The sequence below is a fragment of the Sodiomyces alcalophilus genome, assembly GCF_042370955.1.
Source record: "Sodiomyces alcalophilus JCM 7366 unplaced genomic scaffold ACRALscaffold_8, whole genome shotgun sequence".
Lineage (NCBI taxonomy): Eukaryota > Fungi > Ascomycota > Sordariomycetes > Glomerellales > Plectosphaerellaceae > Sodiomyces > Sodiomyces alcalophilus.
In genome coordinates this window covers 1,767,280-1,784,196 of record NW_027263539.1, presented here as the reverse complement: position 1 = coordinate 1,784,196, position 16,917 = coordinate 1,767,280, and the positions used below count along the sequence as shown (strand labels likewise).

At 54.0% G+C, this 16,917-nt stretch overlaps 8 protein-coding genes and 2 non-coding genes across 10 annotated transcripts; 4 read left to right on the top strand and 6 right to left on the bottom strand.

The window, feature by feature from the left end:
* Positions 1–74: 74 nt before the first annotated feature.
* On the bottom strand, positions 75–1,615 carry ACRALDRAFT_1052657 (uncharacterized protein). The gene is made up of 5 exons (XM_071015742.1): positions 1,422–1,615; positions 1,232–1,335; positions 1,076–1,115; positions 644–1,009; positions 75–572 (listed from the first exon to the last, which is right to left on the bottom strand). The coding sequence occupies exons 1-5, from the start codon at positions 1,438–1,440 to the stop codon at positions 532–534; spliced, it is 570 nt and encodes a 189-aa protein (XP_070871916.1). The 5' UTR covers positions 1,441–1,615; the 3' UTR covers positions 75–531.
* A 255-nt stretch (positions 1,616–1,870) lies between these two features.
* Positions 1,871–5,558, bottom strand: ACRALDRAFT_1065885 (uncharacterized protein). The gene has a single exon (XM_071017235.1). The coding sequence runs from the start codon at positions 4,907–4,909 to the stop codon at positions 2,612–2,614; it is 2,298 nt and encodes a 765-aa protein (XP_070871915.1). The 5' UTR covers positions 4,910–5,558; the 3' UTR covers positions 1,871–2,611.
* Positions 5,559–6,881: 1,323 nt separating this feature from the next.
* ACRALDRAFT_1077962 (uncharacterized protein) lies at positions 6,882–7,610 on the bottom strand. The gene is made up of 2 exons (XM_071018712.1): positions 7,300–7,610; positions 6,882–7,232 (listed from the first exon to the last, which is right to left on the bottom strand). Exons 1-2 carry the CDS (start codon positions 7,398–7,400, stop codon positions 7,112–7,114), a joined length of 222 nt encoding a protein of 73 aa, XP_070871914.1. The 5' UTR covers positions 7,401–7,610; the 3' UTR covers positions 6,882–7,111.
* A 92-nt stretch (positions 7,611–7,702) lies between these two features.
* Positions 7,703–7,783, bottom strand: ACRALDRAFT_t265. Its single transcript has one exon. It is a non-coding gene; the product is annotated as a tRNA-Ser (tRNA).
* A 2,429-nt stretch (positions 7,784–10,212) lies between these two features.
* ACRALDRAFT_2044596 (uncharacterized protein) lies at positions 10,213–11,108 on the top strand (the record flags this gene model as incomplete). The annotated part of the gene is made up of 5 exons (XM_071021450.1): positions 10,213–10,314; positions 10,394–10,423; positions 10,540–10,693; positions 10,827–11,005; positions 11,076–11,108. The coding sequence occupies 5 exons, from the start codon at positions 10,213–10,215 to the stop codon at positions 11,106–11,108; spliced, it is 498 nt and encodes a 165-aa protein (XP_070871913.1).
* A 63-nt stretch (positions 11,109–11,171) lies between these two features.
* ACRALDRAFT_213222 (uncharacterized protein) lies at positions 11,172–11,389 on the bottom strand (the record flags this gene model as incomplete). The annotated part of the gene is made up of 2 exons (XM_071024038.1): positions 11,172–11,223; positions 11,280–11,389. 2 exons carry the CDS (start codon positions 11,387–11,389, stop codon positions 11,172–11,174), a joined length of 162 nt encoding a protein of 53 aa, XP_070871912.1.
* Positions 11,390–12,421: 1,032 nt separating this feature from the next.
* Positions 12,422–13,330, top strand: ACRALDRAFT_2030002 (uncharacterized protein; the record flags this gene model as incomplete). The annotated part of the gene is made up of 1 exon (XM_071020634.1): positions 12,422–13,330. One exon carries the CDS (start codon positions 12,422–12,424, stop codon positions 13,328–13,330), a length of 909 nt encoding a protein of 302 aa, XP_070871911.1.
* Positions 13,331–13,621: 291 nt separating this feature from the next.
* ACRALDRAFT_2074984 (uncharacterized protein) lies at positions 13,622–14,758 on the bottom strand (the record flags this gene model as incomplete). The annotated part of the gene is made up of 1 exon (XM_071022259.1): positions 13,622–14,758. A coding segment is annotated over one exon (1,137 nt), but the record flags the coding sequence as incomplete, so codon positions are not given.
* A 187-nt stretch (positions 14,759–14,945) lies between these two features.
* ACRALDRAFT_1095166 (uncharacterized protein) lies at positions 14,946–16,328 on the top strand (the record flags this gene model as incomplete). The annotated part of the gene is made up of 9 exons (XM_071019763.1): positions 14,946–14,951; positions 14,999–15,079; positions 15,134–15,212; positions 15,307–15,319; positions 15,367–15,382; positions 15,490–15,577; positions 15,646–15,778; positions 15,827–16,178; positions 16,217–16,328. 9 exons carry the CDS (start codon positions 14,946–14,948, stop codon positions 16,256–16,258), a joined length of 810 nt encoding a protein of 269 aa, XP_070871909.1. The 3' UTR covers positions 16,259–16,328.
* On the top strand, positions 15,306–15,386 carry ACRALDRAFT_t269. The gene has a single exon. It is a non-coding gene; the product is annotated as a tRNA-Ser (tRNA).
* Positions 16,329–16,917: the final 589 nt, after the last annotated feature.

The following is a 16,917-nucleotide window of genomic DNA, read 5'->3' as shown; positions in this document are numbered from 1 at the left end:
ACGTCGCCCCGTTGTCAGCCTCGTGGACATTGTACGTATCTGGCATCACGGAATTCAACATGGACAGCAGCCCAAGAACAGAGGAGAATAAGACAGCACGCTATCAAGGAGGAAAAGCACCGCAAATTCGACTACCTGAATAATCTAACAAACCGCCTGCCTCTATGGAAAGAATTGGTCGTTTGCCTGACTGGTCATCTATCTGGTTCCCCTCTGCCGCCTCGTTCCCTCCAGACATGTTATGTTGCCGTCTTAAGACGCTGGGACGAATACGGGACAAAAAGGGAATCCAGCCTCGCCAGTGCAATCAGTCCATTATAACTCATCTTGCCCCAACCAAATCAGGCGTTGAAAAAGTAATTGTTTCTGGCGACGCCCAAGCTCCCCCAAGCCATCTCAGTCGTGCAGACATCCGTATCGTATCGTAGTAGACCGTGATCCGGTGTATATCGTCGCCGGCAGTGTACTACTGCCTATTCATGTTGTTTCCCGAAAAAGAAAGGAAGGCCTCGATGGGCTTTTCCTCCTCGCTTAGACGTATTGCGACAACCACCTGATACCCTCGCCGTAACCTGTTCCCAAATATGTTAGCTCTGCGACAAGGGACGATGAATACTCTCGCCAGTGGGAGACGGAAACCAACCCTGTCGCATAACCACCGAGCACATGAACAGCTCAATGGGCCGGATCCCCTCGAGAGGCACCTTGCCCTTGCCCGTGGTCTGGTACAGACCGAGCTGGTGGCGCAGCTCGTCCTCGGAAATGGCATCCGGGTGGTCAATCTTGTTGCCGAGCACGACAAACGGGACCTTCTGCAGTTCTTCCATCGAGAGGAGCGCGTCGAGTTCCGCCTTGGCCTCGGGGAACCGATCATGGTCCTTCGCGTCCACCAGGAAGACGATCCCGTTCACCTCGGGGAAGTAATCCTTCCACAGCCGGCGTGCCTGCTGATGGCCACCCAGGTCGAAAGTTGTAAACCGAACATTTCCAATCGCGAGCTCTTCCGAGGCTGCATGACACGGACCCAGTCAGCGGCGGGACCATGGCCAAGTGGGAGAGTAAAGGGTATACGAACTGGGATGGAGAGTGGGTTGGAGGATGGCAACACGATCGTTCTAGCGCTCCAAGATTCGGGTTAGCAGGTGTTCCCCATGTTTCGCTGCTATTGTCCAGCCCTTTTGTCGCAGCGCATCCCATGCCAATTGCCCCTACGTCGTAGCATCGTACGGACCTTCAACATATGCAGCAGAGTCGTCTTGCCAGCGTTATCCAGGCCGAGGAACAGGAGCTTGGCATGTTTGTTCAACAAGCCAAGGTTCGAGAGCACATCGTAGACTGCAGGTAGTCGGTATATGTCAGCTGGGAGTCGCCACTTCCAAGCTCGCGGGGGGCCCTTTGCTGAACAAGACGAGGACACATACACCAGTTGATAATCCACATGATTAAAGTGTAACGATAGGTAATGTATTGTCTAAGTTGTTTTTCCCGTCTCGGCCAGGTATGGCTTCAGTGTGGGCCTCGAATGGTTTCGGATCGTCCGAGTCGTGACAGGTGTAATAAAGAAGAAAAAAAAGGCCAAGTGCAGGAAACGCAAGCTCGTTCTCTTGGTCGAAATGATGAGGTGAAGGAAGCCTTGTGCGAGAGAGGTTGGGACGATCAGCCTGAAAATCAAGGCCTGAATATTGCGTATCAGCTGTGACCGGCTGGCAGGATCTGTCACAAGTGCTGACTCGACATGATTACCTAATCGAACCTTCGAGATCTCCAATTGTCCCGTCATGGATAGATGCAGATGCCAAGATTGCCACGCTCTGAAGATGCAGGATGGATCCTATTGTCCTATTGCGTAGAGTGGAAAGGCCAGATTATTCAAAGTCAAAGCCGTATCAGGCTGTGGCATGTCAAATCGCCATGGGCCACGTCTCCTGTGTTCTTAGACCCTGCTCCGGTTAGGCGACAAGTCTCGTGATGCCTTCAATCACCACGTCTCGACCGCCATATAACTAGAGGGTGCCTTGGGCCTTTGCAACTGTTTTTAAAACAAGGATGTAATGTTATTCTGTACTTAACTTGTTCATCACTGAAAAAACCAGCATGGTACGATCGAAACGGAGGAAACGCTGAGTATCATTACCGCAACTCCAGAAATGCTCCTGAATGTCCCAACCATCCAACCACCCTATGCAACCTAATGAGCCTTCCCACGGCCTGGACTCCTCCCTATGCTCCTGTCGCTATCAGTATCTGATGATGCACACAGCGCCCTGGCATCATGTTCGATGGGCATAGTTAAATCAAACCAAATAAAGGAGAAGGAAATAGAAAAGGAAGTAAAGATAGAAATAAACCCTTGGCTATATACACTAAATACCACGAGGAATAGAAAACAATATCAAGTCATGCCATCTGGATGCAGGTTCAAGGAAAACGCCGCACCTTCCCCATGCTAAACACCGAGCTCGCCTCGTGCGGGTGGCACTTGATGCAAATACGAGGAGAGACTGAAGGGAAGATGCGCAGACAAAAGAAAAACAGGAATGAAAAAAAGGAAACAAAAAACGAGAAAACACGACAAGACAAGCGAACGGTGAAGAGTCTGCCATCCAGAAGCTTAGACTGACAAAACATAATTGCACTGTTCAATCTTGCCGGCCATGAGCAGACCAAGCTCCCTCATCCGCTCACATCCCATACCGGGCTGAGGCTTGCGTTCGGGAATCTGTCCCTTGCGAGCACGGTTGCAGTATTTTTGGTAAAACTTCTCCTTGCGTCTCTGCCGTTTCCTCTCCAGGCCCTTGACGATGTCGATGGCGCCGCGAACATGGACGTCGTTGGCCGCGTTGGTCATGGCCAGCTTGCTGTTGTTGCGACGGCCGTGTCGATGGTTGGCAAAGAGAACGGGCGCTCGAGGCAGCGACTTGGTCATGGTCAGGCCGGGGCGCGACGCCAGCTCCGTGAACGGAACCGCCTGCGCTCCCGCCCGCAGAGACGAACGCGGCGACTGGAGAAGCCGGGGCGGAGCGGGCGAAAGACGCCGAGGTGACACGCGGCGGTCAAAGAGGCCATGTGGCGAAGTGCGCCCACGAGGCTTGGTGGAGCCGGGGGAGTAATGGCGCTTCGGCGGTGGGGAGTGGTACCTCTTTGGCGGCGGCGGCGAGTGATACCGCCTGGGAGAAAGGCGTGATCCTTTCTTCTTCCGACCGCGCCCGTCCTGGTCATGATGCAGGTCATCCATCTTACCAGTGAGCCACGGGTCTTCGTCGTCGCTAGCATGCTTCACCGGATTGAAGATTTCCTCCTCGCCCTCCTCTTCAGGCTCCGAAGCGGGAAAGCTGGGGTCAATGTCCTGAGGAATGATGTGAAGCTTCTCACGTCTCCGAGCGGCCATGAACGAGATGTACGCCTCCTCCATGGGCAGATCCTCGTCTAGAGTGCCGCAGACAAAGTCGGTGCTGTCGGGGAGCTCCGGCGTGCCAGGACGGATCTTGATTCGTCTAGTCTTACGAGATCGATCCGCACGCACATGGCCAATCGACCCGATGGACGAGTCCGAAACGTCTCCGGTCATTGACGAGCGGTGAGGGACTGGCGTGCTTCCCGAGAGTCGCAAGGCAGGCTGTGCAGGAGTCCAGAGCTGAAGACCGTCATCCTCGTTCTCATCATCAGAGGCAGCAAAGCCAGTCTCCTCATCCGTGTGATAGCCGACCGAGTCGTAGTCATCATCGTCATCGTCCTCGTCCTCATCGTCGTCGTCGTCCTCCCCGTCATCGTTGTCATCGTCATCTTGCACATCGTCCTCGTCGATATCAACGTCGGCCGTGTTGCCTGCGTCATCTTCATCGTCGTCGTCGCCCACGGCTGCTTCCATGTCCTCCTCTTCATCGGCTTCCTCTTCGGCTTCCTTTGCGATTTTGCGAATCTCGTTTTCCTTCGAGAGCGTGTCGTCGATGGTCAGTTTTCGTCCCCGGGAAGAGTACGACTCGCGGATCCAGTCGTCATGGCAGGGATCGTCGCTGGCAAACTCGTGGAAGCGGGAGGATTCGCTCTGGAGGTCTTTGTCGCTGACCGTGATGTACTTTTTGGGCTTGCAGGCAGAGTCGTGCAAGACGTGGCGAGGCATGGAAGGCATAGGAGGCCTAGGTGAGCGAGCGTAGCGCTGCTTCTGGTGACTGCCGCGCCATTTTTCGCCATCTGATGCAGACGGCTGACGCTGGGCGATGGCCGTCTCGAACCGCTCCACTTGACGAGGCGAAATGTTCCGAGCCGGGACAGGGCGAGGAGCCGGGCATACGAATTTAATGCTCGTCTTGCGCGGAGGAGGAGAGGCAGCCTTGGCAGGGGACGCCGGTCTCTGTGGGACCGGCTGCACGATGGGCTTGACTTCCGGTTTGTAGTCGCATGCAAACTGGATGCGGCGTTTCTTGGGAGGCAGTTCCTTTTTGTGTTCGTCGGATCGAGACACCTGAGGCCGGTTTTGGTCCTTCGCGGGCTCGCCATTGAGATTCAGAAAACGAAGCTCGGGAAGAGGCGGGCTAGGCGTATTGGTGCGGGACGGACTAGTGAGACCGGTATCGCTGGTAAGATCAGCTGTGGAAGCGAGACTGGCGTTGCTGGCCGTAGAACGACGGAGCTGGAACGATTCGGACGAGGGGCGTCCGTCTGTGTCGTCTTCTTCTTCTTCAGGGCTTTGAAGAGCCTTGGTCAAAAGGGATGGGCGGTCCGTGTCGACCGAACGGCGGATGGGATTCCGGCAAAAGGTTCCATTTTTGATGGGAGAGTAAGGTAAATTTGAATCGGGAGGTTCGTCCACGTCAGACGAATCCTCATCCGCAATGGCTGGAAGGTTCGCAGTATGTTCCGACCACGCCACGGTGGTGGAGGCTGCGGTGTTATGCATGCCGTACGTCATGGGTGCGGAATTTCTGATTCTTGGAGCGGGAACTTGTCGGGCGCTTTAACGCAAGAGATGGTTGCAGAAAACCGGCCTTGGATATAGCAGAGCAGAGTGGGAAATCGTGCGAAGCGGCTGGAAAGCAGCGAGAGTGTTCAAAGGACTCGCGGTGAAAGATCGCGATCAGGTCGGATACTTGCGTAATCGAGATGGCGAACAAGTCGTGGAGGCAACAATGGTGGCCCCTAAGGACGGTCTCGGGTTTTGTCAAAGCATAACATCGAATGGGGCTATGTTGTGTCGAGGCTGCCGTCAAAGAAAGTGGTTCAAAAATATGTCAAGGTTGACAGATTGTAGGAACGGGGATCGAGGCACGACACAGTTGTCGAAGTGCCGTGTGCGGCGAGTTCGATGACCGGCAAGATCATCCCAAGTCCAGACGGGTAGGCGGACAGAGGCACAGGGGACCCTCAAGGCTTCGCTGGGTCTGGCGCAGTCCCTGACGTCGGGAATGAGCGTGGCTAGGAGGTGAAGAGAGAAGAGGCAAGATCCATCAAGATGCTGAATCTGGAACGTTCCTGGCGTGGGAAGGTAGAGCGATCAATGAAGAAATCCAGAGAAAAATGACAAAGTAGGAGCGAGGTTGAAGGTGGGAGGTTGTATCAACTGTATGTGTCAGGCAGAAGGAGGGCAAAGGGAAGGGTGCGAAGGCGAATCACAGGCTATCCCATAATCTTATACAGTACAAAGTATACATAACACTTTGTGCACACTTTGTACCGTGTCGAGTTTTACGGTCCGGAAGCATGTACTCTCTACAGTAAATACACGACGGGCAAGCACCGTAATTTCGCACTTTCTGACAAGGTGACTGGCCGTTGCGCTTAGTTGGCGGGGAGTAAGCACAGTGCCGATATGCCTGAGAACCAAAGCAATATCGCGCCACGGTCTCCCACCCAACAACCAGTCCCCCCCCCTTCCAAAACCTAAAAGAAAAATGAAGAAAAAAAAAAAAAGAGAGGAAAAAAAAGGAAAAAGTCAAAACCCCCTTATTACGTTACAGTTTCCTTACTGATAAATTCTGAAGCTTTGTACTGGCTACTATTCTCGAGAACTTGGGTAATTCTGCGACTTGGACCTCTTGTCTCTGTCATACATTGTTACAAGTGCTTCATCCCGTCCATCGTCTAACTGTCCAACCCTCCATAAAACATATTCCGTTGCTCATGCTGTGTTATACCGCTTTCATAGTATTTCGCCGGACAGATACGATATGGTCCGTCAAGGAACGAACAGAGAATACTGTGTTATAACGTACGGAGTACAGACTTGTAATACGTGCTACTCAGTAACTTGTCACTGTAGGTATTCGTATGTACGAGATTTGGTACTTGCCAAGGTGGGGGTAAATCAAGTCATGGGAAGATTGGTCTGTGATATAGTACCATAACAGAGCCGGCCGCCCTCTCCCTCCATGGCCAGAATTTTGCCATGGCTGACCTAGGTATAGGCTACTGTATATATCGATTCCAGCTCACATTGTTAATCTGTGGGAGCATCTCATATTGCAGTGAAACATTTGATTTCGAAGTAGGTGATTACGTAGATATCCATACCGACATCCACTGATCGCCTCGTTTAGGTACCCCACGTTCCGGATTCGACCCGACGTTATGAATATGCTGGTTCGCGAAATGAATACAAAATATTGAAATAAATATCTCAAGAGTGGGGGTTACTACTTGCACCCAATGAACATCATGGAGCCCGTGCTACTTTGTATCATGGGGCCAATTAGGAGTAGGTGCCTCGCCAATCAGGGGCTGGTAACAACGGGCAACTTGGCTCGGCACTGCTCTGCCGATTCACACCGCCCATTCTTCCCCAGCGCCCAGAGGAAAGCACCCGCTAAGAAACAGCGACGCCGAGGAGTTACGGGATTCTGCGGGACTGACTGAATCATCGTCCCCCGCGAGTCGCAGCCGAACCCAGTCAGTTATTTATCTTGCGCCAAAAACCAAACGGCATAACCGTACAATGTCCTGACGGTCTTTCGTCATTCGCAATCATCTGTTTCTTGCCCCGTCGTCGTATACGAATACAAGTGAATACAAAGGTACCTAGGTACGTCGTTGTATACATACGCGCCGAGCCCCTTGCACCGCCATCGAATAGCCCAGGCGGCTCCGGCACACCGGCCAAGTCTCGGTGTAATGTCTACTATCGTCTCCCCAACAAGCGACACTCTCCAGCCTTTCGTTCGCCCAGCTCACACTGCATGTAAGATTCAGTCCGCGCGCGAATAGCCTCGCAGCCTAGCGAGACCATTTTGCATGACTTCCTGTGTTTGAAAATGAGCAGTGTAATTTGACCAACGCCTTGAACTGGTGGGAGGTGGTGTCTTATACTTCGTAGCAAGTCTCTCTGTAGCTGATCTAGAGAATTGAGCTGAGCCTGAGATAAACCTCGCTCTCGCAGCTTGGCTGTACTTGTACTGCCCATAATACATGCAATGCAACTCGAGCTGATGCGACGATAGCGACGGTAAAGTGAAGGTAGGTAGTCGTAGCACCCCTTCCCATGCAAGGTACGAGTCTACCGATATACCCGCACACGGCAATGGCTGTATTCTGCGAGACCAGGTCGGGTTGCTTCGTCAATATTTACACAATTGACCTTGTATGTACGCGTGGGTGGCTGAATTAATTGTATGTAAATGCCAACACGAAAACAAGCTAGGATAAAAAAGAAGAAAAAAAGGGAAAAAAAAGGAAAGGCTTCACCGACATCTGTCGATTCGGCAAAAATATACGACAAGGGTGAGGATCGAACTCACGCTCCCGAAGGAAATAGCTTAGCAAGCTATCGCGTTAACCACTCCGCCACCTTGCCTTGGTTACTATTCTGACTTGTTATTCAGCCCAATGCAGCTCAGTCCCGTGCGGACGGGCATCTACAGGGCGAGAGTACAACGCATTTTGCCGTTGCCGTCTACCTTCACATCTTACGAAAGTACAAGCAAGCAAAATCCAGCAATGCTGCGAACGACATGATGCATGGCGTTCCCCCGTCTTCTTGGCCTGCCAATTTCCCTTTCCTATCTAAAACCAAGTCGCTTCACGACCTAGTATCGATCCAGCGGTGATTATTGTGCGCAGCAGTATTACGGGCCAGGGAGCTGGATGACAATCCAGAGATTCAGCAGAAGCATGAAACATGAAGCACGACGCCATTGGACGTCTCTCGGCGCTTCGTAAATGCTTACAGCGTACGAATGTAGCTAGTTGATGGCTGTATATTTCGTCAGTCGGCACGCTGTCTGGGCGGCCGAGGAGGTCAGGAGACACATTCCTCCTCGAGTTGGACACGGACGCCCCCCATGCGTACCGCACCCCGTCACTTGAGACGAACGTCCCTTTTGGCGCAGTACTACAAAGTCATCTTGAAACAGGTAGTTGACGTTGCACCAAACCCCCATTCGCACGTTCCATGAAGCATCTTCACGCAGATAGCAGGCAATAATGAAGGATCGTTTCTCTTCCGTTGATGTTCTCATGTCATGGAAGTTCCTATAATCGACACCATCCGCGACGTCGACGAGATGGGCGGTCCTCTGTTCTTGAGACTCTGGGGGGTGCGTAACTGACCCCACGCTACGAGTCGACGTGCATGCGCCTCTGATGACCCCGCCTCCAGCATGGTATGAATTTGGCGACGAGGACATCCCATCGTCTTTCAGCGCAGACCAGAGCCGTGGCAACGCATGAAACTGAATGATCAAGCCACGCAACTACGAACACCGCCGGTTCTCTTCTGCCAGCCCTCAGATGGCGATTTCAGCGGCATCAGATACATCAATAGAATACACAGACAACCAATAAGTATGAAGGACTATACTTGCTAGGACATGTGTTCTACCTTACCCCTTGAGGCCTGGATACTGCCACCCCTCGCTGCCCGCGTCTTACCTTAAGTCAACACGGCATGCTAGGCGCCTCATTGCAGGAGGGAGTACTGCGGCCGACTAAACTCCCAATACAGTGGACAATGTGCAGAACTGCGCCCGTTTAAAGCCACATGACATATGTACTTCGCGTCGAGGCCTCTCAAGGGGTCATCTTATAAGTCTCAGACCCTCAAACCTCGAGAGTTGGAATTGAGAGCCGAGAGTCGCAATTCTCTCGCCCTGTAGCGAGGGTTATGGCGCGAGGAGCCTCAGACAAAAGTCCGAAGCGATTCACCTGCGCCTGGCCTGCCGCCAGTCCTCTAAAGTCTTTAAAAACATCACATCGAGGGCAGAATAATATGGCGTTTTTTTGGTCCATGCAAGAGGTATCACATGGACTAGGATACTGCGAGAGGTCATGCGTACAAGCACAGCTACGGTGCCATTCCCCATTGCCTGCCCCCCACGGAGCGTTTATAATTTTATTACCACCTCAAACTTCGCAGAACCATGACATGGGGGAACGAAATGGTCAACAACTTGGCCAAGATACTCAAATCCAACGCTGAGAACGCGGGGGTTGTCACGCCACGGCGGCAGCAACAAATGGCATCCTCCCAAAAGCGCACTAGCATACCCAATCTCGGCAAGCCGTGAACTCAGTAGTGATGCTCACAAGACAGTTTTCGCCCGGACGTGACTCCGGAGAGTCGGGGTTGGGCAAGGAAGGGGAGGGGAAGACTGCATGAACACCCCTATGATCGCTGGTTACCAATTAGGAATACTTGGCGGTACATGACTAGTTCGTTCAAATCAAGGTCATGGGTTGTCAGGCAGCAGATGGCTGCCCAACGAAATGATTGAGGAAGTGATGAGAGCTCGAACTCGTTGCGCGAGCATCGACCTTGTTGGAAAGCCTAAGCGGAATGGAAACCACGTTGAGCATCTCCACTGAATTGCGTCACAGTCTCATCGTCTGGGATGTAATCCACACCTTTCATTCTGCACCACCATCAGAACAGGGTTGTTTCCCTCGGTTTTGGGACCGTGAACACGACATGGCAGTGTCGCGAGGATGACATTTCGTTTCAGCGTCACACCCCCGAGGTGGTGTGGCGCAGCACCGGGCGCAGAAAGTGGCTCGCTGCCACTCACGAGCATCGTTATATGCATTTCCAACCACTAAACACTATATCACATTAAACAGAAAACAGCCCCGTCACTAGATTATGTATCATGTGATATCACTCGTGACTGAAAATCCTCCCGCTAACCGATTCGCGAACCCAGTCAACCGAAAGATTCCTGTCCCGACTTCACCGGAAGGTATCCTCAGCAATAGACGTCAATTCCCCCTCCCTCCCGCCAGCCCATCATGAACTCCCTCCGCTTCGCGCGCGCGGCTCTCCGAGCACGCCCTGCCGCCATTCGGGCTCCTCTCCAGCGCCGCACCTACGCCGACGCTGTCCCCGACAAGGCAAGCTCCGAGCCTCTTCTCCCCCTTCAAGCCGCCCTCGGCTCGATTTGGCGTCCCAACATGCTAACCGTCCCGTTAGATCAAGCTGAGCTTGTCGCTCCCTCACCAGGTACGCCTTTTGCAATGCGATTGATATCGTCTCGGCCGACGCCCAATTGGCTACGAACCCGAGACGGTCGATGGGGAAAGTCGACGCAAAGCTAATTACCGCAATCTCGTCCGCAGTCCATCTACAAGTCCCAGGACGTCGTCCAGGTCAACATCCCCGCCGAGTCGGGCGAAATGGGTGTCCTCGCCAACCACGTGCCCTCAATTGAGCAGCTGAAGCCCGGTCTTGTTGAGGTTGTGGAGGAGAGCGGTCCCAGCAAGCAGTTCTTCCGTACGTCCACACATCACCATCACCGCCATCACATTTTTCGTATTCCTCGATTCGACGGCAGCTTGCCATGCCGTGGCGGGATCATCGGCGTAACACTACGAGAGAAAGGAGGCTAACGGACTCGATGGTTTAGTTTCCGGTGGATTCGCCGTCGTTCAGCCCAACTCGGTGATGAGCATCAACGCCGTCGAGGGATACCCCCTTGAGGACTTTAGCGCCGAGGCCGTCCGGGCGCAGATCGCCGAGGCTCAGAAGGTTGCCAGCGGCAGCGGCAGCGAGCAGGATATTGCCGAGGCCAAGATTGAGCTGGAGGTATGTCATTTTTGTACAACTGCGGGGCCTATCAAAGCCCGTTGGCATGATCATAACTAACGTCACCTAGGTCCTTGAGAGCCTCCAGGCTGTTCTGAAATAGAGGAGAGCTGTATAGAAGCCAGTCGTGGACTGGGTATTGTACATCAACAGGCACCCTGATTCCCTAGTCGACGAATTCGTCTCGGATGGGCGTCGCATCCGTTAATTGAATGCCGCTTGCAATGTTCCAATGATCTCTCCTGACCTACTTTGCCCGAGGGCTTGTGCTTACATCTGCCGCATTGTTACATTGTTTTGATAGGTTTCTTTTTTTTTTCCGTTTGGGTCGTCTCCAATATAACTGAAGGTTCCCTCGCTTTTGCATATCAGCTCTTCGGCCATCATGCTTCTCGGGTTGACTTCTTATGTCCCGTAACATCAATCTCGACGACAAATTGCCTGCGGGAACACAGTTTCTCGACGTTCATTCTCCATATGCCCACGACCAGCCCTTGACTATTCGACATTTTTTCACGTCAGACTGCCTCTCGCCTCTACAACTATAGCCAGTCACTTCACCTTACGCCTATTCGGAATAACGCTGAAGCCTCAGTGGTCCTCTTGCGTGTCCAAAATCGTGGGAGCATCTTGTCGACCAGCTTCTCCTTACATAGATCCACTGGGTGCCTTTCGCACTCGGTCAAATTTCAGAAGCGAGACTCAGGCAGAGCCAGTCATCGACAGATGTCATCTCAGAGTCTCCACAAGAAGTTGTCGGTCTCGTATCAGTCTCCAAGCATATAATCCCGAGCCTGCCTGGCAGGGCCACTATCTTCGTTTATGGCTGATGTACGCCAGTTCAAGATAGTGAAGTGCACTGCACGACAGAAGAGGCCTCGATCAGAGAGGGTATATACATACATGGAACTGTGATGAAGCCCAAGCCGATAGACTGGAAAAGACTAGAAATGAGTGTTCTTAGAATTGGGCTTTTACTGAACTCATCTGGACATTTGCCACCTTGAAATATGATCCCGACCATGCCATCAACCATGGCAAAACTGCCACGGCATGTATTTTCACTAACAATCAGAGGAGAGATTCATGTGAACGATTAAATAAACAAGGGATCCCTAAAATAAACCTTCAAAGAAGCCATGTCCGAGATCCTCCTAACATTCGGCTCTTGATATTCGCAAGGCCGCCTAATAAGTACTTCGTACGTTGTACTGCGAGACGGACGCTTATGTAATCATGGACCTACCTAAACTTCAGACTTCCTGCTCGCCCATATTGATTCTACAATCCATATCACCTACGCCGCGACCAAACAAGACAACTTAATATCCTTTCTCAACCCTTTCCCGAAGCACTTCGCCTTGGCTCCTTCAAAGCCGCCTACGCAAGTGGACATTTACCAGACAACCACCTCAAATGGAGGCGAAAGAACTCCTCTCCAAAGCGAGCGACCTCGCCTCCCGCAACATCGACCTCTACGCCCTCGTCGGCCTCGACGAAAATGACGAAGCAACAGCCACCCTAGACGCCAAGGCCATCCACCGTGCCTGGCGCAAGACGTCGATAAAACACCACCCAGACAAAGCGGGCAAGTCCTTCGACCCGGAGCAATGGGACCTGCTCGAGACGGCGCGCGACGTGCTACTGGACACCTCGGCCCGCGGGGCGTACGACTCGTCGCGGCGTGCCCAGCGGCTCCGAGCCCAGGAGCGCGCCAAGATTGAAGGCCACCGCAAACGGCTCATCGACGAGCTCGAGGCGGCGGAGAACGAGGCCAAGCGGCGCCGCGCCCAGGAAAGAGAACACGCCATGCAGCTGGAGCGCGAAAAGGCGCGGCTCGCCGAGGAAGGCCGCCGCCGTATGGTCGAGGAGACGGAGCGGTTCAAGCGCGAGCAGCTCGAGCGCATGGCGCGGGAGCGGGCGCAGGACGAGGACGAGGACGACGAACGGTTGCGGGAACTGCAGGCCCGGCTGGACGAGGTCAGGAGGCGGAAGGCGGAGAAGAAGGCGAGGAGGAAGGCTGGGAAGGTTGGGTACGATAAGGACGGCGGTGACTCGAAACGCGGGAGTGGGTCGGACGAGGCTAAGCAGCAGCAGCAGCCGCCTGCGGCGCCCTCCCCTGCGCCGGCTGGCCCGCCAAAGTGGGAGGATTTGAAGGCTAGGATGATTGCTGTCCAGAGGAGACGGGATGCTGAAAAGTTGGCGAAGCAACAAGCACAGGCACAGGCAGAGGCGGAGGCAAAGGAGCAGCAAGAGCAGGCGCAGACACAGGGCGAGGCGCAGCCAGTACCACAATCTACCGAGGTGGAAATGAGAGACGGGTAAAAGGTAGAAGATTGGGCATTCTGGACGAAGATTCCACGGTATACGACCTGCGTGCCTCGAATATGGCATGCATAATAATGAGTTGGAATTGGAGCAAGCATAGACTTTTATTTGATAGAATCATGATACCCTTTTCTCGTTTCTTTGCTACTTTATTCCCGAGATAATTTACAGCGTTATGAGGAGTACACTTGGGAAGTTATACAGATGAACGGGCGGCGTTCAAAGTCAGGCGTGGGTCCTTTACTCTGTGTCCTGCGTTTGTGTCTGCGATTGCGGCTGGGCCTGTGCCTGCGCATCCAGCGCCGCCCGTAGCCAATCTGGCACAAACGCCTTCACCTTGACATTCCCGCCCTCCGTCTTTTCGCCCGCATCATCCTCCCCAGCCTCCCACTCAATCTTGAATTCATCCGTAGGCTTGTACGAAGACGTCGGCAGAGGGCCCGCCACGTCCGTCATGGTCTCCAGTCGACACAACGCCAGCCCGATATTCCCGATCCCGCGAAGCCACTTGCCCGGATTCCGCGCCCTCTTGCCCGCCGACTCGATCTTGGCCTCCCCGGGGACGCTCTCGGCGAGGCCAGACGCAGCTCCGTCGGGCCGGTACGCGAGCTCCGTGGGCATGGGATCCTCGGACCCGTACAGCACGCACGGCAGGATACGTTTCCGCACGACGCCGCGGTGCTTCGTCCGTATGGTCAGCTCCTGGCCGACATAGCAGCCCTTGCGGTAGTCGATGCCGCCCATCAGGTCGACGTTGCTCTCCTGCGGCAGGGCCTGCTCGCGCACCAGCTCGTGCTGGCCCTCGGGCACGCCGAAGAGGTAGCGGCGCACGGTGTAGGCGGCCTCTGTGGATTCCTCGAGGTCGAGGAGCGGCGGGGCTTCGACGCCGCGGTGGACGAAGCGGACGCCCATGCCGGGGGCGCGGGTGTCGAAGGCGATGGCCGAGTCGGCGGGCGCGGAGGCAGCCAGGGCGTCGAGGGGCGGGAGGGCCGCGTTGGCGGGATCGTTCCATGCTTGCCAGACGGTGGCTTCGGCGTCGTCGAGGAGCCGGGCGTTCAGATTGGCGCGGAGCTTGTAGCGGCGAATGTGGCGGGCCAGGGCCGAGGCCTGGCCGGCGTCGACCTCGATGAGGAAGGCGGTGCCTGGCTCGGGGCGCGGATCGGAGGGTTTGTTGCCATGGGAGAGGCCTACGGTGTCGGGGTAGATGAAGACGTCGAAGAGGACGCGGCCTTGGCCGGTGAGGAAGGCCGTGTAGAACCCGGAGTCTCGAGGTTGAGCTTCCGGTCCGGTGATGCTGGCGGTTATGAGGCCCTGGAGGAACTTGGGGGCGTCGGGGCCAGCGATGGAGATGAGACGACGGGAAGGGAGCGCCGCATAGCCTGATGACGGTGGTGCAGGAGGGCTCGCGATGGTAGAGGCTGAACGGGGCGAGGCAGTGACGGAGAAGAGCCGTGGGAGTGGGCTTTGCAGCTTTGTGGCACGGCACCGGGTACAGGCTGGAGAGGAAGAGGGTGAGAAGGCGGCGTTCAAGTGACGCGCCAGGGTGGTCGCCGTGGTTCGTGCTGGGCTCCGCATAGTTGTGTGACGCTGATTTCCTCTCAGTTCTGTATGGATGAGGGTCTAGTTACTTCGTAGACGTAAAGTTCGGGAGGTGCGGTTGTTGAGATCATCGCGGAGCTTACTAATCCACTCTGCGAAGGCCACTGTACTTCGTACTTACATACACCGTCTGCTGTGTACTCCGGAGTGCACGAGAGTACAGATGCTCTCGAATTACAACGTACCACGGCCAAATTATAGTTCGATGATTGTATTCGCTTCTACATGACCGACTCTTACGACTTGATTGTATTTCTCTCCAAGCGAACTGTATCGTGGAGTATCGTGGAGTAAGCAATGCTAGCGAGTAGGGAAGTGGTAATGATAGGGTCCGCATTATATAAGGTCATCCATGATGACATGTTATCAACAAGGCAAGGTGGCGGAGTGGTTAACGCGATAGCTTGCTAAGCTATTTCCTTCGGGAGCGTGAGTTCGATCCTCACCCTTGTCGTTATATTTTTGTTTTTCTTTCTTTTTTTGTTTTTCAATTTGTTCTCTTCTTTTCCTTTTTTCTCTTCTCTCTTTTTTCTTTTTTTTTTTTCTGACCTATACAGTCCCCATCAAAAGTCATGACAGCACATAATGCATACAATGTCTTCGCCTTTCCCATCGCATGTACCACAGGCTACAGTCTACGAGGCGGTTGGTCCTGCAAAGTTAGGGATCTGGGAAATTCCGTGATATCGCAGCCTGGTCGTTTTCGTCACGAGAGACCGAAGGATCGACAACTGGGAAGTGCCGTGAGGGGGATTCGTCCTTCGCAAGGCTGAACTTGGCACTGAATTTAGCATACGTTGTATATTCACGGCATGTACCGCCGATGCGAGCCTCCGAGTTGCTGAGGTGTGTCGGCGGGTGACTTCCGGCATCCTGTTGCCTCGATGAAAGAAGCCATGCCTTGCCTCATTGGGGGCGGAATGGGCGGGGAGATGGCGGGCGTTACTTGTGGCATCTTATCGCATCGGCTTTCGATTACGGTTATTACTGGCTTCGCGCCATCGCCCGTCTTTGCGTTGGGGTGTTACTGTTGGAGTTGGCCCAAAACGGTTTGTTTGCCCACACGCCTCGTTCACAGGTCGTGATTCGATTATTCGACAGCGCGATGGATGACCGACCCAGGTGGCTTTTGATGCGCATCGCAGCCTTCGCGCGCATTCAGTCCCTTTTCTTATCTTATCATCATGTCCGCAATCTGCGATTCCAGCTTTCATTTGATTCGGGCCCCTTCCACGGCAATCAGCCGGTCATCTCTTCTCTCTTACACGCATGAGATCGTTCCAGCCAGCACAGCCAGCACACGTAATGTTGATGGGGGCGCAATGAGGCCACGACGCAGGATGCACAAGGCGACGATAGGTCAGGATAGATTACCGCAGTCTAGACCACCAAGATATCTGGGGTCGAAACGGGAGGGGTTATTTGCGGACATGTGTTCAGGCGGATGAAAAGTGACGGAATTCCAGGCAGCCGTGAAATTGGTCGAGGACCAAAAGGCGGAGTCAGCTTCCATGGCCGCATATAGCATTGGCGGCATCGGTACTTGATCGAGGTATGTACCTTTATGTACCACGGGATAACAGGACGCGAGTACGTAGGGGTAATGAATCGGCGTCGGATTCGGGACGACAATGGACAACGGGCGGTCTCTTCGATTGAGTTTGATTGTAAGTCTTTGCGCTCCGTCTCGTGATCGGACTTTGCTGTTGGTTGTGTCCGGTCGGATACAAAGGGCGGAAGCCGACGGCTGGCTGACAAGACGGGTGTGGGTATAGTAAGACGATGGGGTGTACCTAACCACCTAACCACCCACCCCAGCGGTAGCCGAGGCGGGACGCCTAGGTAGTTGTAATGTGTAGTATACAACGTACGAAGTAAGTTGAGTCTGGGCAAGAGATGGCGTTGGACACCCTCGGAGATGTGAAATGTGTCTGCCGTTTCTATTACCGCCAAAGCAGAAAAGAATGGTCGGCTGAATTGATGAT